The sequence below is a fragment of the Oncorhynchus masou genome, chromosome 19 (assembly GCF_036934945.1).
Source record: "Oncorhynchus masou masou isolate Uvic2021 chromosome 19, UVic_Omas_1.1, whole genome shotgun sequence".
Classification (NCBI taxonomy): Eukaryota; Metazoa; Chordata; class Actinopteri; order Salmoniformes; family Salmonidae; genus Oncorhynchus; species Oncorhynchus masou.
Genome location: NC_088230.1, coordinates 34,149,012 through 34,175,095, shown reverse-complemented (window position 1 = coordinate 34,175,095; position 26,084 = coordinate 34,149,012). Strand labels below are relative to the sequence as shown.

The following is a 26,084-nucleotide window of genomic DNA, read 5'->3' as shown; positions in this document are numbered from 1 at the left end:
GTGGTGCGTCAGAGGGACACACCTGACTGAACTGGAGGCCGGTATGCTGCCAAAGCAGGCCAGGAGACCAGACAATCACACACACACGGGCAGGCAGACATACACACAACCGGGCAGATACACAAGCGAACACACAAAAATCACACACTTGGACAGAAAGATCCCCCATCCACACGACATTCCTCATCTCCAGACCGGTGTTCAAATATTACTGGAAATATTTTATCTGTGCTTGATTGAGCGTACGTGGCTTAATGAACCAGTAGAGGAATAAGAAAGTAGCAAAAATGACCAATCTGTTCGACTCAGACTTCAAATGTTATTTTAACCCAGATCTGTCTCACAATAACAGCAAGATACCACATAGCCAGTAGTCAGTCAACGTAAACCAATCAAAACCACATTGCCAGTCAACGTAAACCAATCAAAACCACACTGCCAGTCAACGTAAACCAATCAAAACCACACTGCCAGTCAACGTAAACCAATCAAAACCACACTGCCAGTCAACGTAAACCAATCAAAACCACACTGTCAGTCAACGTAAACCAATCAAAACCACACTGCCAGTCAACGTAAACCAATCAAAACCACACTGCCAGTCAACGTAAACCAATCAAAACCACACTGCCAGTAGCCAGTCAACGTAAACCAATCAAAACCACACTGCCAGTAGCCAGTCAAAAACCACACTGCGTAAACCAATCAAAACCACACTGCCAGTAGCCAGTCAACGTAAACCAATCAAAACCACACTGCCAGTAGCCAGTCAACGTAAACCAATCAAAACCACACTGCCAGTAGCCAGTCAACGTAAACCAATCAAAACCACACTGCCAGTAGCCAGTCAACGTAAACCAATCAAAACCACACTGCCAGTAGTCAGTCAACGTAAACCAATCAAAACCACACTGCCAGTAGTCAGTCAACGTAAACCAATCAAAACCACACTGCCAGTAGTCAGTCAACGTAAACCAATCAAAACCACACTGCCAGTAGTCAGTCAACGTAAACCAATCAAAACCACACTGCCAGTAGTCAGTCAACGTAAACCAATCAAAACCACACTGCCAGTAGTCAGTCAACGTAAACCAATCAAAACCACACTGCCAGTAGTCAGTCAACGTAAACCAATCAAAACCACACTGCCAGTAGTCAGTCAACGTAAACCAATCAAAACCACACTGCCAGTAGTCAGTCAACGTAAACCAATCAAAACCACACTGCCAGTAGTCAGTCAACGTAAACCAATCAAAACCACACTGCCAGTAGCCAGTCAACGTAAACCAATCAAAACCACATTGCCAGTAGTCAGTCAACGTATACCGATCAAAACCACATTGCCAGTCAATGTAAACAGATCAGATAAGAAGCAGAGAGGAAAGAGAGGACAAAATATACATTCACACAAACATAAACAAACACAGAGTACAAGATATACTAACTAGCAAACACACACAATCAGGTTAGGCTACAACACAGGGACATATAGGTTGTATACACTGAGTGTATACAGGACTGGTTAGAACACAGTGATAAGCCACACACTCCGCACTCTTTATCACTCCTCCCGACCACACCAGATAACTGACCTCTGACCTAGAAAAACAAACCCAACCCTTGGTGCTCTGAATCCTTATCCCCCCTCCCTCCCTCCCCCTTGTCCTATTTCCTCCTCTCCTTTTTTAGACACTGATTTAGACGGAGGCAGTCAGGCTGACCTGATTCTACAGCAGGAGGGAGATGGTGGGAGGCGTGCATTGGCGGGGCCTCACACACACACACACACACACATCACTGGAGCTCTTTGACATTTTGCCTGAGAGCTTGTCAAGCGCGCACACACACCCACACAGCCACAGTGGACATGGTCACACTTCCAGGGTACATTGTGTATTCAAAAGATTCAGGATGTAAACTCGTATATGGAAGGACATGCGTCGCTACATATCGAGAGAGAAAAGCTGTGTGTGTGTTGAGATCAAGGAGTAAGAGACTTGACGGGGGCCTGTCAATACATTCTAATAGAATTTGCATCAAGTCTGTCAATGATTGACTGGGTGGAAGCTGAGGGAAGCAGAGAGCTTCCATTGGGTCTGCTGTCAATGATTGACTGGGTGGAAGCTGAGGGGAGCGGAGAGCCTAAATTGGGTTTGGTGTCAATGATTGACTGGGTGGAAGCTGAGGGGAGCGGAGAGCTTCCATTGGGTCTGCTGTCAATGATTGACTGGGTGGAAGGAGAGGGGAGAAGAGGGTCTTGCTTGCCCGGGTTACTAATTGACTAGAGGGTACAGAATCCCTCTGTGCCCTCCAGCTATAGGGCTTGAGTTTGTAGTATTTGGGTACGAGGTTCTCTCCTGTGTTAGCAGCAGCAGCCGCATGGGTGAATGTGTGGGTGGAAGAGTGCACTGCAGTAGTGTTGTGTATACAGCGCATTCAGAAAGTATTCAGAAGCCTAGACTTTTCCCACTTGTTATGTTACAGCCTTATTCTAAAATGGATTAAATCATTTTTTTCCCACCTCATCAATCTACACACAATACCCCATTATGACATCACAATCAGAGGTCGAACGATTATGATTTTTCGACGCCGATACCGATTATTGGAGGACCAAAAAAAAAAACTGATACCGATTAATCTGACTATTTTTTTTTATTTAGTTGTAATAATGATAATTACAACAATACTGAATAAACACTTATTTTAACTTTATATAATATATAAATAAAATCTATTTAGCCTCAAATAAATAATGAAACATATTCAATTTGGTTTAAATAATGCAAAAACAAAGTGTTGGAGAAGAAAGTCAAATGAAATATGTGCCATGTAAGAAAGCTAACGTTTAAGTTCCTTGCACAGAACATATGAAAGCTGGTGGTTCCTTTTAACATGAGTCTTCAATACTCCCAGGTAAGAAGTTTTAGGTTGAGGTTATTATAGGAATTATAGGACTCTATACGATTTGTATTTCATTAACCTTTGGATGTTCTTATAGGCACTTTAGTATTGCCAGTGTAACAGTATAGCCTCCGTCCCTCTCCTCACCCCTCCCTGGGCTCGAACCAGGAACACATCGACAACAACCACCCTCGAAGCAGCGTTACCCAATGCAGAGCAAGGGGAACAACTACTCCAAGTCTCAGAGCGAGTGACGTTTGAACCGCTATTAGCGCGCACTCCGCTAACTAGCTAGCCATTTCACATCGGTTACACCAGCCTAATCTCGGGAGTTGATAGGCTTGAAATCATAAACAGCGCAATGCTTGAAGCATTGCAAAGAGCTGCTGGCAAAACGCACGAAAGTGCTGTTTGAATGATTGCTTACGAGCCTGCTGGTGCCTACCATCGCTCAGTCAGACTGCTCTATCAAATCATAGACTTAATATAACACAACACACAGAAATATGAGCCGTAGGTCATTAATATTGTCGAATCCGGAAACTATCATTTCGACAACAAAACGTTTATTCTTTCAGTGAAATAGGGAAACGTTCCGTATTTTATCTAAAGGATGGCATCCCTAAGTCTAAATATTGCTGTTACATTGCACAACCTTCAATGTTATGGCATAATTATGTAAAATTCTGGCAAATTAGTTCGCAATGAGCCAGGCGGCCCAAACTGTTGCATATACCCTGACTCTGCGTGCAATGAATGCAAGAGAAGTGACAATTTCCCCTGGTTAATATTGCCTGCTAACCTGGATTTCTTTTAGCTAAATATGCAGGTTTAAAAATATATACTTCTGTGTATTGATTTTAAGAAAGGCATTGATGTTTATGGTTAGATACACGTTGGAGCAACGACAGTCCTTTTTTTGCGAATGCCACGGCATCGATTATATGCAACGCAGGACACGCTAGACAAACTAGTAATATAATCATCCATGTGTAGTTATAACTAGTGATTATGATTGATTGATTGTTTTTTATAAGATAAGTTTAATGCTAGCTAGCAACTTACCTTGGCTTCTTACTGCATTCGCGTAACAGCAGGTGGTGACTAATTAACCGTAAGGTTGCAAGATTGAATCCCTGAGCTGACAAGGTAAAAATCTGTCGTTCTGCCCCTGAACAAGGCAGTTAACCCAATAAGAATGTTCTTAACTGACTTGCCTAGTTAAATAAAGGTGTACAAAATTCAAAAAAAATATTTACAAAAAAAAAAAAAAAAAAAAATCGGCCAAAATCGGTGTCCAAAAATCGGCCATTCTGATTAAAATCGGTCGACCTCTAATCACAATACCCCAATGACATCACAATACCCCAAATGACATCAATACCCCAAATGACATCACAATACCCCAATGACATCACAATACCCCAATGACATCACAATACCCCAATGACATCACAATACCCCAATGACATCACAATACCCCAATGACATCACAATACCCCAATGACATCACAATACCCCAATGACATCACAATACCCCAATGACATCACAATACCCCAATGACATCACAATACCCCAATGACATCACAATACCCCATAATTACAACAAAAATGTTTTTTAAAAATGCAAAAATATTTCAACGGAAATTTAACATTTACAAAAGTATTCAGACCCTTCATTCAGTACTTTGTTGAAGGACCTTTGACAGCGATTACAGCATCAAGTATTCTTGGGTATGACACTATGAGCTTGGCACACCTGCATTTGGGGAGTTTCTCCCATTCTTCTCAGCAGATACTCTCAAGCTCTGTCAGGTTGGATGGGGAACGGCGCTGCACAGCTATTTCCTGGTCATCAAGAGATGTTCGATCGGGTCCAGGCTCTGGCTGGTCCACTCAAGGACATTCAGAGACTTGTCCCGAAGCCACTCCTGCAATGTCTTGGCTGTGTGCCCCAGTCTGATGTCCGGAGTGCTCTGGAGGAGGTTTTTGTCAAGGATCTCTGTACTTTGCTCAGTTCATCTTTCCCTCAATCCTGACTAGATTCCATCAGGTTCTTGGTCACCTCCCTGATTCCTGACTCCCACGATTGCTCAGCTTGGCCGGGCGTGCTCTAGGAAGAGTGATTTCCAAACTTCTTCCATTTAAGAATGATGGAGGCCACTGTGTTCTTGGGGACCTTCGATTCTACAGAAATTCGTTGTTAGCAGATCTGTGCCGACACAATCCTGTCGTCTCTGAGTTCTACAAGACAATTCCTTCGACCTCGTGGCTTGATTTTCGCTCTGACATGCACTGTCAACTGTGGGACCTCACAGGTCTTTCCAAATCATGTCCAATCAATTGAATTTACCACCGGTGTATTCCAATCAAGTTGTAGAAACATCTCAAGGAAACAGGATGCGCCTGAGCTCAATTTCAAGTCTCATACCAAAGAGTCTGAATACTTATGTAAATAAGTTCTGTTTTATATTTTTTTTATAAATGCTCAAAAAACTGTTTTCACTTTGTCATTATAGGGTATTGTGTGTAGATTGATGAGGAAAAATATATAACTTAATACATTATAGAATAAGGTAGTAACATAAACAATGTGGAAAAAGTCAAGGGGTCTGAATACGTTCCAAATGCACTGTATATACTGCATGTGTGACAAAATGGCTACAAACTGGGATATAGTCCAGGGCCTATGCAGGGATCTTTTTGAGGACAAGTTGCAGTGAATATGGAAAGCAAGTGGTATTGCAGATAATGATCATAATGACGTCGGTGCCCATTGTCTTTCGTCAGACAGCGCACGATTAGGCCTCCAATGATCTGTCTCGTATCAGTCACATATCGGGCTGGGCGGTATACCGTATTTTACTATATATCAGTATTGATGCAGGGACCGATTTGGGTTTTTACCTTACCTTCTGTATCGGTATTTTGTTAAATGTGATACGCCATGTGTAATGTCATTTTTTATAGTTTACTTTGCTACTCTAGAGAGTCATCTCTCGTTCTGCTCTTTCTCTCCATACAACTTTCCACACAGACCTAGCCACGCTCCATGTCACTCAAGGAGCGCATTTGATGTTCCTCAACCACGAGACACTTGCATTCAGCCTGCATGGTCAATGTAGCACATACAACAATGTTGTTTTCAATTTGCTTCTTAATAAAAATCCACTAGCATTCTAGAATGACACTATTCATTTTGTATTTCATGTATCAGCAAACCGCTAGTTTGTCTTTTCTTAGCAAGTTGCCCTAAATCTTGTTAGTCGCTAATGATAATAGCTAATAAATGTACTGAGTAATAGCAAACATAGCAAGCTAATACAGCCTGACAATACCAGTGATGGTATAGACCTAAATCAGCATTTCGTTTGTGCAACAGTATCTTCTAAATCAGAGGAATATGCAAAGCAAGAATATGTTGGCTACATGAAGTAGCTAAGAGAAAACACGCAATGTAGCCAAAGCTTATCAGGTCCCCTAGGAAACACTTTAGTTCCTACCCTGTCACAATAAGTCCTCTCTGGCATTTCAACTCGTCGTCATCTCAAACACTGTATTCAAAGTGCCCACTATTACATTCTAACTATAGAATTAGAATAGTCATTCTATTTCCATGATTCCAACAGTTTGGCTCTAATTAGCAAGTCAAAAATAAGTCCAAGATTATCTGCCCATATCGTGCAGTGTGGAAATTATCTCTACTGAGCAGTGGTGTAAAGAACTTAAGTAGTACTTGAAATTATTTTTGACTTAAGTTTTCTTTTTGGTATCTGCACTTAACTATTTTTTATTTTTGACAACTTTTACTTCACTACTACATGCCTAAAGAGAATACTGTACTTTTCACTCCATACATTTTCCGTGACACCTAAAAGTACTCGTTACATTCTGAAAGGATGGCAGGACAGGAAAATGGTCCAATTCACCCACTTATCAAGAGAACATCCCTGGTCATCTACTTCCTCTGATCTGGAGGACTCAATAAACAGAGAACATCCCTGGCCATCTACTGCCTCTAAACTGGAGGACTCACTAAACACAAATGCTTCGTTTGTAAATTAATGTCTAAGTGTGTGAGTGTGCCCTTTGCTATCCGTAAATAAAATCAAATGGTGCCACCTGGTTTGCTTAATATACGGAATTTGAAATTATTTATATACTTTTGATACTTAAGTACATTTTACCAATTACATTTACTTTTGATACTTAAGTGCAGTGGGGAGAACAAGTATTTGGTAACCTACAAAATCGGCAGTGTTTCCTACTTACAAAGCATGTAGAGGTCTATAATTTTTTATCATAGGTACACTTCAACTGTGAGAGACGGAATCTAAAACAAAAATCCAGAAAATCACATTGTATGATTTTTAAGTCATTAATTTGCATTTTATTGCATGATAAGTATTTGATCACCTACCAACCAGTAAGAATTCCGGCTCTCAGAGACCTGTTAGTTTTTCTTTAAGAAGCCCTCCTGTTATCCACTCATGACCTGTATTAACTGCACCTATTTGAACTCGTTACATGTATAAAAGACACCTGTCCACACCCTCAATCAAACAGACTCCAATCTCTCCACAATGGCCAAGACCAGAGAGCTGTGTAAGGACATCAGGGCTAAAATTTTAGACTGGGAAATGGAAGAAGTTCAAGATGACGGTCAATCACCCTCGGTCTGGGGCTCCATGTAATATCTCAACTCGTGGGGCATCAATGATCATGAGGAAGGTGAGGGATCAGCCCAGAACTACACGGCAGGACCTGGTCAATGACCTGAAGAGAGCTGGGACCACAGTCTCAAAGAAAACCATTAGTAACACACTACGCCGTCATGGATTAAAATCCTGCAGCACACACAAGGTCCCCCTGCTCAAGCCAGCGCATGTCCAGGCCTGTCTGAAGTTTGCCAATGACCATCTGGATGATCCAGAGGAGGAGTGGGAGAAGATCATGTGGTCTGATGAGACAAAAATAAAGCTTTTTGGTCTAAACTCCACTCGCCGTGTTTGGAGGAAGAAGAAGGATGAGTTTAACCCCAAGAACACCATCCCAACCGTGAAGCATGGAGGTGGAAACATCATTCTTTGGGGATGCTTTTCTGCAAAGGGTACAGGACGACTGCACCGTATTGAGGGGAGGATGGATGGGGCCATGTATCGCGAGATCTTGGCCAACAACCTGCTTCCCTCAGTAAGAGCATTGAAGATGGGTCGTGGCTGGGTCTTTCAGCATGACATCAACCCGAAACACACAGCCAGGGCAACTAAGGAGTGACTCTGTAAGAAGCATCTCAAGGTCCTGGAGTGGCCTAGCCAGTCTCCAGACTTGAACCCAATAGAAAATCTTTGAAGGGAGCTGAAAGTCTGTATTGCCCAGCGACAGCCCCGAAACCTGAAGGATCTGGAGAAGGTCTGTATGGAGGAGTGGGCCAAAATCCCTGCTGCAGTGTGTGCAAACCTGGTCAAGAACTACAGGAAATGTATGATCTCTGTAATTGCAAACAAAGATTTCTGTACCAAATATTAAGTTCTGCTTTTCTGATGTATCAAATACTTATGTCATGCAATAAAAAGCAAGTTATTTACTTTTAAAATCAATTTGATTTTCTGGATTTTTGTTTTAGATTCCGTCTCAGACAGTTGAAGTGTACCTCTGATAAAAATGACAGACCTCTACATGCTTTGTAAGTAGGGAAAACCTGCAAAATCGGCAGTGTTTCAAATACTTGTTCTCCCCACTGTATATTTAAAACCTAATACTTAAAGACTTACTCAAGTAGTATTTTACTGGGTGACTTTCACTTGAGTAAAAGTAAAGATACGTTAATAGAAAATGACTCAAGTATGACAATTGGGTACTTTTTCCACCACTGCAATTGAGTGCAGGAAATGCAGAAATAATAAAAGCTGTGAAATTTGTTTTGGTTGAATTGAACAGTATAAAACTATCAGAATGGAGAAAGACCCATTGAAATCACCTAGAATGTGGGTTGCCACATGGGATCCCTCCCTACTTATGAAGCAAATGTAGAACTTTCAGTATTCAAAAACTAAAATACAGTCATACCGTCCAATTATTACTAATTTTTTTTAATACTGTGATACAATAATTTGGCCATATCGCCCAGCCCTAGTCTCGTATCAGTCTCGTATCTCGCAAAGGGTAATGCGATAGATCAAAAGTAGTGTGGCTACAATGTGCCGTCGAACATTCGATAATATTACGTTATTGACATTGTCCACTGATCCCCATTTCTGCCTCGAAATAAATCTGAATTAATCTAAACTAGAACTAATCTGTCATGTTGACATTTTTCTGTTGAGGAAGTTTTAGTCTCACCATTTTACATCTATCTAGCTAAGGATGTGTGTGTTTCATGGAGCAGTATTTCTAAAGTTAGGCATGAAAGCTAGCATAGATGTATCCAACATTCATCTTGCTACCTGAGCCAGTAACTGAAATGATGCTGACTAACCAGCTATTACATTTACATTTAAGTCATTTAGCAGACGCTCTTATCCAGAGCGACTTACAAATTGGTGAATTCACCTTATGACATCCAGTGGAACAGCCACTTACAATAGTGCATCTAAATAATTTAAGGGGGGGTAGAAGGATTACTTATCCTATCCTATCCTAGGTATTCCTTGAAGAGGTGGGGTTTCAGGTGTCTCCGGAAGGTGGTGATTGACTCTGCTGTCCTGGCGTCGTGAGGGAGTTTGTTCCACCATTGGGGGGCCAGAGCAGCGAACAGTTTTGACTGGGCTGAGCGGGAACTGTACTTCCTCAGTGGTAGGGAGGCGAGCAGGCCAGAGGTGGATGAACGCAGTGCCCTTGTTTGGGTGTAGGGCCTGATCAGAGCCTGGAGGTACTGCGGTGCCGTTCCCCTCACAGCTCCGTAGGCAAGCACCATGGTCTTGTAGCGGATGCGAGCTTCAACTGGAAGCCAGTGGAGAGAGCGGAGGAGCGGGGTGACGTGAGAGAACTTGGGAAGGTTGAACACCAGAGCTATCTGCTTAGCTAGTGCTGCACACACACACACACAATAGTGAATGCTTCCAAACTAAAGCTAGCTAGTAAGCTACTGTAGTAGTGCTATTGCTAACATTATTATGAGTTTTCATGAAGCAGCTGTTTTTCTGTTTCCTAACTTTAGGGCAGCATATCGACAACTTCAGGGAAAGGTTTCCGTTAACTGGTAAGTGGCTTGCTTTTTGCCAATAAAATAAAATTGTAGCTGGACAAATTATCCGGGGCTGCACTGCTGCTGAGGAGAGCGAGAAAGTGCGAGAGGAGCCTTGGCCTAGGCTACTGTTGATTGCGAAGATGGGAGGACTTTATCATTGAAGTAAAACGAAATTTGGAGAGTATGTCTATAGTGAAAATCCTATAAGGCGGGGCTCCAGACTGAGGTCATTTTGCGACCCTTTGACTTGGCTGTACAGCTGCATCGGTGTGGGCTGCACATTTATTCACCTCAATAAAAACATCCTATTTTTTTTTAGGAGGCTATCACCATAATTTGGTCAAACAGTAAGTTATTACATTATCCTCATGATTCCTGTATTAAAAAGTGTCTGCATGCCTGCCCCTGTATCACTGGGGCCTGCTGTGGAGTCCAGCGAGCCTCTCTTTCCCTGAGGGAAAAAAGCTCTGGGAGAAAGAAGTGTTCTGATTGTATAACATTTTATAATCTGGGAAAAACACAGCTTTCTGTAGGTATACTTTTTATTTCTCAACTATCAGTTATGAGCTCAATAACAACGAGTTTACAAAGATGTCTGATATGACTAAGATACGAAGCGAAAATTACCGTTCAAAACATTTGTCAAGGTTTAAACCAGTTCGCAGTGTTTTGTTTTATTCGGTTACAACTGTAATGTTGTGTTTGCCGCAATATATCATCTTGCTCATATCTTCCCTACAAACAATGGTTCGACAGGGTAGCCTAGTGGTTAGAGAGTTGGACTAGTGACCAGAAGGTTGTAAGTTCAAATCCCCATCCCCGAGCTGACAAGGTACAAATCTGTCGTTCTGCCCCTGAACAGGCAGTTAACCCACTGTTCCTAGGCCGTCATTGAAAATAAGAATTTGTTCCTAACTGACTTGCCTAGTTAAATAAAGGTAAAATAAAGTTTATAAACTTTTGTGAAGGTTTGGTGTCGCTATTAACCCATTACACTACAAACCTATGCACTGGCTATCCAACTGACTCAGAAAATCTTTTGGGCTATAATATCTTACAATATAATGCTTATCTTCATAAAACATATTTGAATTTAAAATTAACCTTATGTACGTCTATATCTGTATAGTAGACGCAGTAGCCTATCTAAACGTATAAAGAAATTAATGTCAGTGTCGTGGCAAAATATTACTACAATACAGTGGATGCCTAAAGCTTATAGGCCTATGCATGCAATGCCCTGTGGCATTTAGTGCTCAAACCTCCGACAGCTGAACCGTGAGGTGGTCAAAAAAAAAAGTTTATTGATAGAGCTGGCTGTGTAACCTCATGGGTTATACACCCAATGCCTAATTTCTCAAAATGTCAGATAGATTAAAATCTTCCCAGTCACGTGTCCTGCACCAAATTCTCCTGAAGTAAAACCTGCTTCAAACAGGCTCGGTAAGCTTTTAACGTCTGTTAAAAAGCTAGAGTTAGCTATGTCAGTTAGCAAAGCTGCTCATCAAATCACTGCGTTGCCGAACCGATATCCTTGCACACAATGTGCATGTAATAGCCACCACTTAGTTCTTTACTTTCTCTCAAATGCAAACTATTAAATCAGTTAAAAGTTCCTCATAATTTCTCCCTCTACCGTCCGTCCCACCTCTCCCCCTCTACCGTCCGTCCACCTTCTCCCCCTCTACCGTCCGTCCCACCTCTCCCCCTCTACCGTCCGTCCCACCTCTCCCCCTCTACCCTCCGTCCCACCTCTCCCCCTCTACCGTCCGTCCGTCCCACCTCACCCCCTCTACCGTCCGTCCCACCTCTCCCCCTCTACCCTCCGTCCCACCTCTCCCCCTCTACCCTCCGTCCCACCTCTCCCCCTCTACCCTCCGTCCCACCTCTCCCCCTCTACCCTCCGTCCCACCTCTCCCCCTCTACCCTCCGTCCCACTTCTCCCCCCTCTACCGTCCGTCCCACTTCTCCCCCTCTACCCTCCGTCCCACTTCTCCCCCTCTACCGTCCGTCCCACTTCTCCCCCTCTCCGTCCCACCGTCCGTCCCACTTCTCCCCCTCTACCGTCCGTCCCACTTCTCCCCCTCTACCGTCCGTCCCACTTCTCCCCCTCTACCGTCCGTCCCACTTCTCCCCCTCTACCGTCCGTCCCACTTCTCCCCCTCTACCGTCCGTCCCACTTCTCCCCCTCTACCGTCCATCCCACTTCACCTTCTCCCCCTCTACCGTCCATCCCACTTCACCCCCTCTACCGTCCATCCCACTTCACCTTCTCCCCCTCTACCGTCCATCCCACTTCACCTTCTCCCCCTCTCCCCTCTACCGTCCATCCCACTTCACCTTCTCCCCCTCTACCGTCCATCCCACTTCACCTTCTCCCCCTCTACCGTCCATCCCACTTCACCTTCTCCCCCTCTACCGTCCATCCCACTTCACCTTCTCCTCCTCTCCCGTCCATCTCACCTCTCGGTCTATCATCTTTCATCTCATCCATCATTCTCTGTCCAATCATCTCGCTCTCTCCCATTTTTAATCGCCGTTGTTAATGCTCTCCCTTGCTTTCTAAGTCCAGCGAGGGTGAGTTTCTGGGGGGTGAGCTGTTAGACAGCGAGCCAAGGTCCAAGGCGTAGTTGTCTGGAACAGTCTGTACTCAGAGGGACGGTCCTCCAGCAGTCCCTCAAACTCCCTTTCTCCCCGAAAAGTACTTTGTTGGGCGAGGAGAGAGCGAGAGAGACACCACACATCATAAACAGGAAATGCAGGCCCAACACTTATCTGGAAAGGCATCCTGTAACTTAAGAGCCACAGGAAACTGCAGAGGGAGCAAGGGAGGACTGAGTCGACAGCAACAATGGCTAACAGGAAGTAGCTGGAGAGTTGCAGTCTTGTTCACACACAAACACACAATGAAAAAAAACTCATAGTAGCAAGTGTGTGTGCATGCGAGTGACCAAGCTTTTAGAACTAGGCCTAATTTGTTGAAATTGACAATAACAATGATTATGTTGAATTAATGGTGTGAATTTAGCAAAAACCGCCACAGAGCATTGGTTTCACACAGTATAATATCAAAGTTTAAAAAAATAAAAATATGCAGAGTCACCACCCTTAAACCAAACAAACCACATCCTAGCTACCAGCTAAAGCACTGAACCCAAGAGGCAGAACAAGTGGAACTGCCCAGTTTGCAGGAAATGGCACATTTTCGGTGTCTGTGTGTCTGGTGAGTAACACCAAGTAGTAGACAAAAACCAAGGAGGTCTAGGTATACCCACAGACAGGGATACCCACAGACAGGGATACCCACAGACAGGGATACACACAGACAGGGATACACACAGACAGGGATACACACAGACAGGGATACACACAGTCACTGCTGGCTCAGACTCTCGGTCTCTCGGTCTCCATCGGAGGGACAGAGCAGTTAACGGTCTGACCATTGATTAACTTTGTGCCTTGATCAGTTCTGCTTCATTATCTGGAGAGGCCATCACCTCATTAGACCACAATCCCTTCACTGATGGGGAAACATTACGGGAATGTTCCCGAGAACGTTTGTGGAGGTGAACCAACTTCACACAATGTCGTGTTAAATCACAACAATGTAATGGCAAGCAATGACTGACGACACCCATCATCAAAACGATAAAATGGGGAACGTTCAGAAGGATGCAATGTTACAAAAGGCACAAAAATACATTCATTCTGTAGAACAGATACGATTCCCTGTCATGTTGAATTGGGCATCGCGTCATTGCATATGTGCAATGTTCTGAACGTTTCAGATCACTACAGACCTGGTCTTTGCTCTTCGAGTCATTGTTTAACAGTATATCTGACAAGGGCAGCCATTTCCCTAATCCAGATTTACACAGCGCATATGTTTTAACCTTTCGATCATCAGACATTTGATCATCGCTCTGTTCACCTTGTGTTGACATCTGGAATTGAAATGGGAAACATTGCATTAAAACGACAGACGCAAAAACATGTTTTCTTTTCTAGGAATGGCCCCATACAGAGGGGCTGGCAGTTGGATCCGCACAAAAGATCTGATTTAATTAACTTTTGAAAAGGAACAGAACGTCAAGGCTATTTTTACAACAGAAATTCCTTGAAGATTTCAGTCTTTTAAAGGACACTGTAATTTCTGGTAGTAAAAAAAGTTAAAATATTGACCCGGACTGCAGGCAGAGCTGTACATTGAACAGACCAAAGTGTGTGCGTGCATTTGTGCACTTTTGTGAACCACAGTCAGGGGACAAAGCAGATGCAGATTGCACCTTTATTAAGGAGTCAAAGCAGAGGAGACAGTCAGAGCCACTGACATTGTCGTCAGGACAGAACTTGTTAGCAATGTGGTAACATGCACATACCACACATAAAAATAAATAAAAAAACGCCCTGATTTGTCCAGGCCCAAAATGGCACATCTTTGCCAGACCAACACCCTTTGGGGACTTGGAAGAGAAAGCACTGTAAGACAGGGAGGATGAAGGAGAGAGATAAATTACTAAATTACTATTTTCGGGAAGGAGAGAAGACGGTTTGAGAGTAGCTGAAGGTCACATCTCTCTTCAGGATGCAGACTTTGAACAGCTGAATTATAGTAGAATTAAACTTTGATACATAGAGCCGTAAAAATAATGCTACTGTATGCATTTTATTTTTATCTAACCAGGCAAGTCAGTTAAGATGAAATTATTTTTTACATTTTTGGCCTACCCCGCCAAACCTGGACACTGGGCCAATCACGGACGGATGTGATACAGCCTGGATTCAAACCAGGGACTGTAGTGACACCTTGCACTGAGATGCAGTGCCTTATAGCGCTCCGCCACTCGGGAGCAAAATTATTTACATTGTCAGTGCAACAAATGCATCAGAACTACGGAATACTGTTAGATCTCAGGATATTATTTTTGTGCGAACGCTGTTATCAGCACTTTTATCTGATCAAAATTCATTTTCTCGTGGTTTGATCTTGTCCCTGTGCAAGAAACATAGGTTTGGGACATCGAACCGCAATACATATAGAATTGTGAGAATTAATTATCATATCGTATCGTGAGGTCCCTGGCAACTCCCAGTCCTAATGTAATATCTACAAAATGGCCCTGGGACTTCTCTCAACACATAACCACTCTTGATGTCTGAAAACATTTCACAAACTTCGGTCATACCTCTTCTCTCAATTTTTCCACTCAGTATAGTTGGAGATTAACCCATGTATTTAATGCCAAGGAAGCTCTATACTGAATTGACGAGTGAACAGAGGGTTCAGGCAGTCTTACCTCGCCAAATGCTCCCCTGCCGATCACCTTGAGCATCTCGAAGTCGTCCCTGTGCAGACGCATCTCCTTCACGGTGGTGGTGAACGGCTTCACTGCAAGAAACAAACCAGGAATCAAGAAACTTCAGGCTTACGTCCACAATATCCCACATTGCACCATGATATAATGTCTAGTTATTCACATGTTCGGTTTTAGCCTAAAGGTTACGTCACCAGACTTGCTACCATGTGTATGAAGCACGAGCAGTAGGTCTGTAGGTCCCTCAAAAAGGTTCTCAAACACAGGATGAACCAGTGTGACTTATCCGCGCCTGTTGTTGCACAATCATATCAAAAAGACCATTGATGTTTCTTACTGCCATTAGTCACCACTATCCAATGAAATGAAGATGTCAAGTTTTTTTTACCTTTATTTAACTAGGCAAGTCAGTTAGGAACAAATTCTTATTTTCAATGACGGCCTAGGAACAGTGGGTTAACTGCCTGTTCAGGGGCAGAACGACAGATTTGTACCTTGTCAGCTCAGGGATTTGAACTTGCAACCTTTTGGTTACTAGTCCAATGCTCTAACCACTAGGCTACCCTGCCGCCCCACACACTTCCAGGAATACATGCATGTGTCACACTGATGTGCGCCGTACAGTGTGATCAAGGAGGGTCTGCAGCAATGTTAGTGCCGGCACAGAAAATGTAACTTAGGCTTTGAAGTGCTGCCACTTTAATTTGTTTATATGCCTGAACTCCATCATAAACTATTTGGGCAAGGGCAGCCAAGTATATTTGTGTATGTTTATTTACAAAATAAACCTGTCTCCACCGTGCACTGGTCAAGAGAGAGGAACCAAACAGCATGTTGGTCATAAGGCAGTATGGCTGGTCAATAGACCTCACAACAGAGCCATAGACTAAGCGCTACACTCCATCCCTCTACCCCTCCTCCCTGTTTTACAAGGCTCTGCGCGGGGGGGCTAGCATGGCCTGCGAGTTGCCGAGCAGTAGCACTCCTTGCCATATGAGGACATGCAGACTGTCTCCCTGAGCCTGTGAAGAGGGTGTTTATCACTCCCAAGGTGATAAACTCTAAAACACACAAGAGAGAGACGTGTGTTCCTCCTCCATGGGGGGGGCAACGGTGTGGGTCGGGCATCAGCTGCTCTCACTGGGCAGATCCTTCAAGCGCCTACACACAGACTGACGGGTTTATGACTCAGCGATGGGGCTCACGAAAGGGTCGCGATATGCCCATGACACTCACATGACGTGTGTTGCAATGGCTACCGCAAAATGTTAGAGAAACGTGCATGATAAAATGTGGAGAATTATCACCGTTTGGTTTGAATCACTCTGTCGATGTGCCCTCGAGCAAGGCACTTAACCCTAATTGCTCTGGATCAGATGTCTAAAAATAAGATTTCTTTTTTTTTTACAAAGATGTACTGTTCAGCTGAAGCCTCACGGCACGCAAGACACATTGGGTGAGGTGTTGAGGATTTCCTTAACCCATACAAATGTGTATAGGCATTGTCCCCTTGACAAAGCAAGTAGCTGTGGGCCAAGCGGCCACCCACCCATCACCCACAATCTAAAGCTGGTCATGCAACAAACACCTTGACAAAGCCTATGGGTCTCGTTCTATTACCGAAACACAAGAATTACTCACAAAAACCACTTAAACAACATTCAAGAAACCAAGTGATGCAGAATTTATGACGGGAGACTATCATACAATGATAGGGGTAACGCATTCAATAAGAAAAATGGCATAACAATGGGTGGGGAGGCCCTTTGAGGACTAGCCCAGCCATGCAGTTTGACCATATGACTCTGGTTTCACTAGCTTGTGTAGGCTCAGTGCTCTGGCAGGATATGGCATTGATGGCCTGAAAGATTACGTAAACCAGCATACCCGAAATGAGAGCCGATTATAAATCCCATTTGATGCCCTGCATATATGCATACCAAGAACACGACAGTGATAGGCCTACATGGTGGCCTTGGTAGAATAAGGAAAGACAACCAAAATGATTGACAGACACTAGTGTCTTTGTACAAGCACCAGGCATCCCATGTCGACTGAAGAGCCAACCTTGTTACTCCAACAAAGCCCCTTAAGAGACAAAGACCCGTCTTTCATATTCTGTGTCGCGGGGGGGGGGGTTCATATGTGTAATCCGATAATCCTCTCAGCCTAAATAACGTGGCATTTCTATAAATTCACAAACACCCAGTCTTCTCAATTACAATAAAATCCCTCTGAATGATGACATACCGAAAGTGTGGGGGGGGGGGGGTACAGAAGCTTCATCTGGACATTTGATCAACATACTTTTTATATTTTTATTTATTTAACCTTTTATTTAACTAGGCAAGTCAGTTAAGAACAAATTCTTATTTCTTATTCAGGGTCAGAACGACAGATTTGTACCTTGTCAGTTCGGGGGTTTGAACTTGCAACCTTCCGGTTACTAGTCCAACGCTCGAACCAGTAGGCCACCCTGCTGCTACCCTGATTCCTGTTCCACTGCAAATTTAGCACCTCATTTCTGCGACTGAAATGAGTGGCATTAATCTATGAAAGTACTTGCAGTTTTTTTTTTCTCTCAAACATCACAACTGCATGAAAGGAATTGTAAAGCGCTGCTCATGACTTTTTTATTCATAGCTCAAACTAATTAGGCTTCCAGACCGAGCGCGGCTTTGGCAGAGGTCTTCAGCACATATAGTAGGCTACTTCGACACTTCTGTCAGCCAGTGTCTGTCTGAACTATTTGAGTAGTTGGGAGTTTCCTTTGGCAACATTATGCTCAGAATTCAGTTGGTGATCCTCGTTCTTCTGGCTCACATCTGCCAAATGGGATGCAGTAGGACACCTGCAGTTTTGACAGCTGCTTTAAGCTCCCTTACAGATCCAGAGGGTATCCGCTTGGCACAGCACAGAGTGCCACTTGGAGAAGGGGCAGGGGGCAGTAAGAGGCATCAGCTGCTCACACTGATGGAAAGAAGAACCATTGTCTCTTAATTAAATAGATGACCGTTAGCCCTAAATGAATGCCATTCATGTCAACGCAATGACGATTTGTGGACTTGCAGTGCAAGATGTTAAAAAAAGGAAGCTTGAATTTCAAGTAGGGCTGGGCGATATAGCAAAAAATATATCACAATATTTTACACTTGACAGTATTTTAGGTTTTTGAATATTAATAGTTCTAAATATGCTTTATGAGTAACTGCTTTCTCCATTTTGATTGAACAGTATAAAACAAACACACTTCAACTGAAATTTGGAACACAGTGGGAACTTTGAATACAGTGTTGCAAGGCATGACAACGAGTAGGAAAAGTCGCTAAAAGCTATCAAAACCATCCAAACTCTGACAAAACTTCCCAAAAGCAGCCTGAAATGTAGATTAATTTGTCGCTAGCCTCTTTTACCAAAGTTGCTAAATTTGCAACACTATGCGAGTGAACAGCAAAATGTGGTTGTGACTGGTAGTATCCTTCAGTGACGGTGCGGGGCTTGGTGTGTGTGGAAGGAGAGAGACGACTCAAGTACCAAACGGAGTAAACTATAAAAACTAACAATTACACAAGGTGGAATGGCGTAACATAAACATTGAAATACCATTATACAAGGTAAAGTAAAACCCAAACTGATCCGTACATCAATACCAGTATATTAAAAAATACAGTATACCTACCAGCCATAATTTCAAGCGAAAACATGTTGTTTTTCTTTAATTCCTCCTGACATGTATTGTTTTTGCTATATGAACCATTAGCCCAAATTGTATATGTTTTCTTAATAGGACAGGATAGAGTGGGCGGAGGTAATAAATCGCTGATGTCTCACAATAATATAGTCTAGACCAGGTATTCCCAAACTGGGGCATTGCCGTCGGGGGTAAGCCAAATAAAAATCTAAAATATATATATATTTTTTTTTTTTCTTCACATTTTCAAACAGTCCATTTATATTTTCCACGAAGCTATACATTTAGGTGAGGTTTTTTCCCCCATGAGTTTCCTCGTTTCACTGCCAAAATAAAACCATCAAGTGTACAGCGAAATAACACATGTCAAATACAGGTAGCCTAGTCAAATTATTAACATCCACTAGCGGTCCGTATGTAGCCAAACGTAGCTGCTGCTCAATCCGTTTGCACGAAAATTCAAAATGGTTTAAAAAAAGTAGTAAGGCCCGTATCCATAGAGACACATACAAGCTCTACTGGTAGTACTGCTACTACCAGCAGTAGTACACCTGCACCTGTCGATGACAAGCTGTTCTGCTTACACGAGCACATCCAATGCAAGCATCAGTAATTCTACATTTGTTGTCAGCCAAACTAGCATGAACACTGACAGTTGTGAATCTGATGCAGCCGAAGAGCTACTGCCCCTTAAGCACCGAACAACAGACAGGGATGTTGGACCACGAAAGGGCGAAAATATGATGAGAACAACATTGATTTGGGGTTCACTTATATTGGGTGCCTTTCCTCAGCCACTGTGTTATACGTGCAAAAGTACTCACACACAACTCAATGAAACCTTCAGTCTTGAGCAGACATTTAGAAACAAAACATGCCCATTTGAAAAACAAGCCACAGGAGTTTGAGCCAGAATTAACTTCTTCGATATAGGGGGCGCTCTTTTAATTTTTGGATAAAAAACGTTCCCGTTTTAAACTAGATATTTTGTCATGAAAAGATGCTCGACTATGCATATAATTGACAGCTTTGGAAAGAAAACTGACGTTTCCAAAACGTCAAAGATATTATCTGTGAGTGCCACAGAACTGATGCTACAGGCGAAACCAAGATGAAATTTCAAACAGGAAATGGCCCAGATTTTGAAGGCGCTGTGTTCCAATGTCTCCTTATATGGCTGTGAATGCGCCAGGAATGAGCCTACACTTTGTCGTTTCCCAAGGTGTCTGCAGCATTGTGCCGTATTTGTAGGCATATAATTGGAAGATTGACCATAAGAGACTACATTTACCAGGTGTCCGCTTGGTGTCCTTCGTCGAATTTATTGCGCAATCTACAGCTGAGTGCATTTTTCCATTTGCTTCAGAGGAGAAACAACTGCCACGAATGATTTGTCATCGAATAGATATGTGAAAAACACCTTGAGGATTGATTCTAAACAACGTTTGCCATGTTTCTGTCGATATTATGGAGTTAATTTGGAAAAAAGTTTGGCGTTGTAATGACTGAATTTTCGGGGGGTTTTCTTAGCCAAACGTGATGAACAAAACGGAGCGACTTCTCCTACACAAATAATCTTTTGGGAAAAAATGAACATTTGCTATCTAACTGAGAGTCTCCTCATTGAAAACATCCGAAGTTCTTCAAAGGTAAATTATTTTGTGAAAATGTTGCCTGCTGAATGCTAGGCTTAATGCTATGCTAGCTATCAATACTCTTACACAAATGCTTGTGTAGCTATGGTTGAAAAGCATATTTTGAAAATCTTAGATGACAGTGTTGTTAACAAAAGACTAAGCTTGTGAGTGAATATATTTCTTTCATTACATTTGCGATTTTCATGAATAGTTAACGTTGCGTTATGGTAATGAGCTTGAGGCTATGATTACGCTCCCGGAAACGGGATTGCTCGACGCAATAAGTTAAGACAACTTTCGAGTAATAAGATATAAAAGCAACAGATACCATTAATAAGAAGGGTCTAGAAGCATCTTATATGGTGAGCTACCGAGTGGCTTGGACAGGCAAGCCCCTACTATTATGGAGGACTTTTCCTGCTGAGGACTGCTGCCGCAGATATGGCAGGGACAATGCTGGGGGAAAAGGCCCAAAAAAACTATACAGACAATATCTTCATTAAACAACACTTTCACGGCAGATCAGTGACATGGCAGGAGATGTTTTGAAATAATTACTGCTTCGCAAACAAGCCAGTGAATTCTATGCGTTACAGCTGGATGAGTCAACAAACGTGTCGGGCCTGGCACAGCTCCTGGTATATGTCCGTTATGTTTATGCGGGGTCAATTAAGGATATTTTGAAAGTACTGGAGAGCTTTGTGACATCAAATGGACTTTGGTGGTCAAGATGTGTTGGTATCTGTACTGATGGTGCAAAAGCCATGACAGGGAGACATAGTGGAGTGGTAACGCGCGCGCAAAGCAGTTGCTCCCGACGACACTTGGGTACACTGCAGCATCTACCGAGAGGTTCTTGCTGCCAAAGGCATGCCTGACAGCATGAAAGGCATGTTGGACACTACAGTGAAGATGGTTAACTATGATAAAAGCAAGGCCCCTGAACTCTCGTATTTTCTGCACTATGAAATGATTTTGGCAGCGACCATGTATCACTTTTACAACATAGAGAAGTGCGCTGGTTATCAAGGGGCAAAGTATTGACACCTTTTTTTGAATTGAGCTTAAAAGTTCTTTACTGATCATAATTTTCACCTGTCTGACAGGATTACAGGGACTCTCTGCAACTATATTCAATGTGCAGAACAAAATTGAGGATATGATTAAAAAGTTGGAGCTCTTTTCTGTCTGCATTAACAAGGACAACACACAGGTCTTTCCATCATTGCATGATTCTGTGTGCAAATGAACAAGCTTACGAACAAATATGAAATGTGATATAGTGAAACACCTAAGTGAGCTGGGTGCGCAATTATGCAGGTACTTTCCCGAAACGGACGACACAAACAACTGGATTCGTTATCCCTTTCATGCCCTGCCTCCAGTCCACTTACCGATATCTGAACAAGAGCCTCATCGAAATTGCAACAAGCGGTTCTGTGAAAATTGAATTTAAAATCAGAAGCCACTGGCAGATTTCTGGATTGGGCTGCACTCAGAGTATCCTGCCTTGGAAAATTGTGCTGTTAAGACACTGTTCCCCTTTTGAAAATAATGATCTGATTACAGCCAATCAGCATGCTTATTGCAAAAACCATTCCACTACCACTGCATTGGTGGACATGAGTTTGTGGGTGTACTATTTTTAGATTTCAGTGCAGCATTTGATTTAGTGAATCATGAAATCATTTTGACAAAATTAATGCATTATGGTTTTAAGGAGGTAGCATTGAATTGGGTACAGTCATATCTAACTGACAGGAAACAGGCCACCTATATCAATGGTTCATTTTCTTCCCCTCGTGTGTTAAACTGTGGAATACCGCAGGGCAGCTGCCTTGGGCCACTTCTTTATTTAACATATACCAACAATCGTCCCTATGCCTTAGCTGAAACTCAAGCTACTATATTTGCAGATGATACTACAATTTATGCAGCAAGACAATCGGTTCAACAGGTACAGCAAGCTTTACAAGGAGATTTGGAGAATATCAGGGAGTGGGTTTGCCAAAACAAACTTGTTTTAAACACCAAGAAAACCAAAGTTATGTTGGTCTGTTCAACGAGGAAAAGGCCAAACCAGCATGGGGTACAATTAAGTATGGGAGGAGTACAAATTGAAGAAGTGGCAGAAACCAAACTGTTGAGAGTGCAGCTAGACAACTGCTTATTTATGGTAGTCTTAAATAATGAATCTATGTAAAAAAAAATATATATATTTTATTTTTTTTAAACAGCATGCATAATCAGAAGGATAGCTAAATATTTACCAGGAAAAATTATTGAGCAAACAACACAAGCATTAATTGAGAGTCAGGTGAACTACTGTTCTGTGGTCTGGGGAAATGCATCATCAAGTGAAGTTAGGAGGCTGCAGAAGGCACAGAACAAAGCAGCAAGGATTGTTTTATGGTGGAGATATGGTTCTTCTGTTGCAGTCATGCGCAGTGTTCTTGGTTGGTCATCAATCGATAAGATAATTGAAAAAAACATGCTTATTTTATTTCATTATATACATAATTTAAAACGGCCAAGTTCTATTCCCAACAGTATTCAGTTGGTAAGAGACAGACATTCCGTAAATACTAGGAATAGATTGTATAACGCATAGATGGTGGACAGACAGAAAAGAGAAATGGGCAAAATAAACATTTCGATTTAGAGCAATGAAGAAATGGAATAAATTAACTGAGCAAACGAGAAACCTTTCAATATATAAATGTAAACATTTTAAAACCATTTAAATATAATACATAGAAATGTTGTGGGACTATAGTAGATGAAGTATCAATATTTTTTAGATTGAGTATTTATTGGGTCATTGTGTTAGTATATTATGTATGTTTTGTAATAGTGTGTTATATGTGAAAATGTGTTTCTATTTAAAAATTGTATTTGAATGTTTAAGGACTCTTGGAAGATTAATCCAAATGGGGACTAAAAGAGATCCAAAAAAAAATCTATCAAAAGCAACCACGTACCTATGTGAGAGTGGATTCTCGGCCCTCACTAGCATTACAACTAAATACAGGCACAGACTGTGTGGAAAATGATTTAAGACAGACTCTCTCCAATACAACCCAACATTGCAGAGTTATGCGCATCCTTTCAAGCACAACCTTCTCATTAACCTGTGGTGAGTGATTCACAAATTTTGATGAACAAAAAAGTGTTTTATGTAAGAGCATCATTTTTTTTAAATGTATTATTATATTATTAAATGGTGCCCTGGTCCTTTAAGAGGCCTTCGTCACTTCCCATCAGCCGGGTTGAGACAAAAAAACTCAGTCATTCTTATGTTTAATAAATGTATTGTATATTGTGTGTGTGGCAGGCTTACAATGATGGCAAAAAACATTTGAGAGTGCGCCGACCCTGGTGCTGGAGGATGAATGTTTGAAGGGGTACGGTACTATAAAAAGTTTGGAAACCACTGACCTAGATAGAGGGAATAATGACAAAAGTCAGCCAGTGCTGTATGACACCGGAATAATGACATAGGCTACTGGTGACGGAGCACAGACGTGAGGACAGTCCACAGGGTATAGACTGGGACTGGCAGCCCTATTCAGAGTCCGACCCTGACGGATGTGCAGCACTACCCAAAGTGAACTCAATAATCTACAGCAGCAAGTCTCTCTCCCTGCTCCCACGCAGTTTGGGCCAGACTGTCCAGCCCCATTCATCATCATTACCAAAGCATGGGTTCTCAGACTAAGCATTTTCACACAATAAAGCCTGGGTCAGTGATGTCATTTTGAGGACAGACTCATGTCCCGAAATAGAATCGGCCATCATTGAGCTATTTCTAGGACTTTGTTATACCTAAAGTCTCTAGTTAGTGGATAATCTTCAGTTAAGTCTTCACGATATCTTTAACCCTTGTTCATGGTACAATTTTAGTCTTAACACTTGCCTCAGTTTGAATGAATGGCTCTTTATGTAAATACTTATCAGAATTAAACTGAATAAACCTTTCATCGAATGGCAAACGACTTCCTGTGTTTTACTCAACGTACAAAACAGCCACCAGTGGCACCCGCTCTCAGCTCACATCAAGTCTGGGACTGGGTGGATGTGATCCAACAACACTTCACCCTGAATCACTAGATATAAATATATGTCTCCAAAACTGCCGTTTCCCCAGAGGCTCAGGGCAGACATTATAACAGACAGACATTGAGCAGGAGACCACAGGAGAGAGAATGGTGCGCAGTGTTTTCAACTGCCATTCAAATTACACCCCTGGTTCAACCATGGTAGGATTTGAATAAAAATGCATTAATAACTGAATATCTGTGATAGAGAGTGGACGATAAGGCCCCTATTGTCCTGAACTCGTCAGGGGGGAAAGGCACGCTGGTACCGTGTTAACACTGCACACACTGTTCATCTGTCGACATAGGGTCAGTCATGGAGACCAAGGGACACCATCGTTTGGCTTGGGGCAGGGACAATGTTGTTGACCCTGTTGTGCATTTGGACCACTCCTGAGGGCCAAGTTAGGTCAGCGTTGTTAACATTGGCAGTTTGTCGGAGGCTTGAGGGGTAGGAGGAGGGAGAGGAATGCATTAAAGACCAAGAAGGACAGTCTGAGCTCAGTTCCAGGCACTGAGACATAAAAATAAAAACTGTTCATTCATTCAGATGAACTGCAGCAGTGCATTTCCTCAGCCCCCATACTTGTTTCACTATCTATTATGTCTCTGCTCTGCAAGCTGTGCCAACATTAAATGGATGCCACTGCTAATGCAAAATACACTAATTCAACAGCATGGTTGATGGGTTCCTGACTACTTACCATAAGTAGCATTCATACTTTACATTTTATTTGCCACTTTGCAGTTAAGTCAGAGCTTTAAATCCTTTCAGATCCCGTTCCCTGTTCTGACTTGTAGCCTAAACACAGTGAATACCCCAGACACTAAAACCATGCAAATGGCAACCCAGCTCCAGTGGCTGCTTCTTCCTTGTGAAACAGTCAAAAACATTCATCTTTTATTTATCAGTTTGCTTGGCAGGCGCCATTATCTAGGGTGACTTGGTCTACATTTTGATACACTGTGCTGCTCTAGCATGATAGGCTTTCCCTTGATTCCTGGAACTTGGCTCTCCAGACAAAACCCAACAGAAACTGCAAGACTAAGCTCTTCCGTGAAGGCATATGGAATACTACCCCTGACAAGCGATTTTTAAACCGATTATTTTTCAGTAATGGAATCGCATGGAGACTCCATCTGAATTCTCGCCATGTCCGCAGTGATTGGCAGGGTCTCCGAGGTCCTGTAGAGCATGCTGAGAAATGCTTGGGGATGAGTGACATGGGAAGGGGTTCCATAGCTGAAAC

General features: G+C 42.5%; 1 protein-coding gene across 1 annotated transcript in view; it reads right to left on the bottom strand.

The window, feature by feature from the left end:
- The window catches only part of LOC135506216 (serine/threonine-protein kinase MRCK beta-like), a 137,807-nt gene that overhangs the window by 95,982 nt on the left and 15,741 nt on the right, over nt 1-26,084 (bottom strand). Inside the window, 1 exon segment of the mRNA XM_064925732.1 lies at nt 15,392-15,483. Within this exon segment, the coding sequence (XP_064781804.1) occupies nt 15,392-15,483 (92 nt within the window).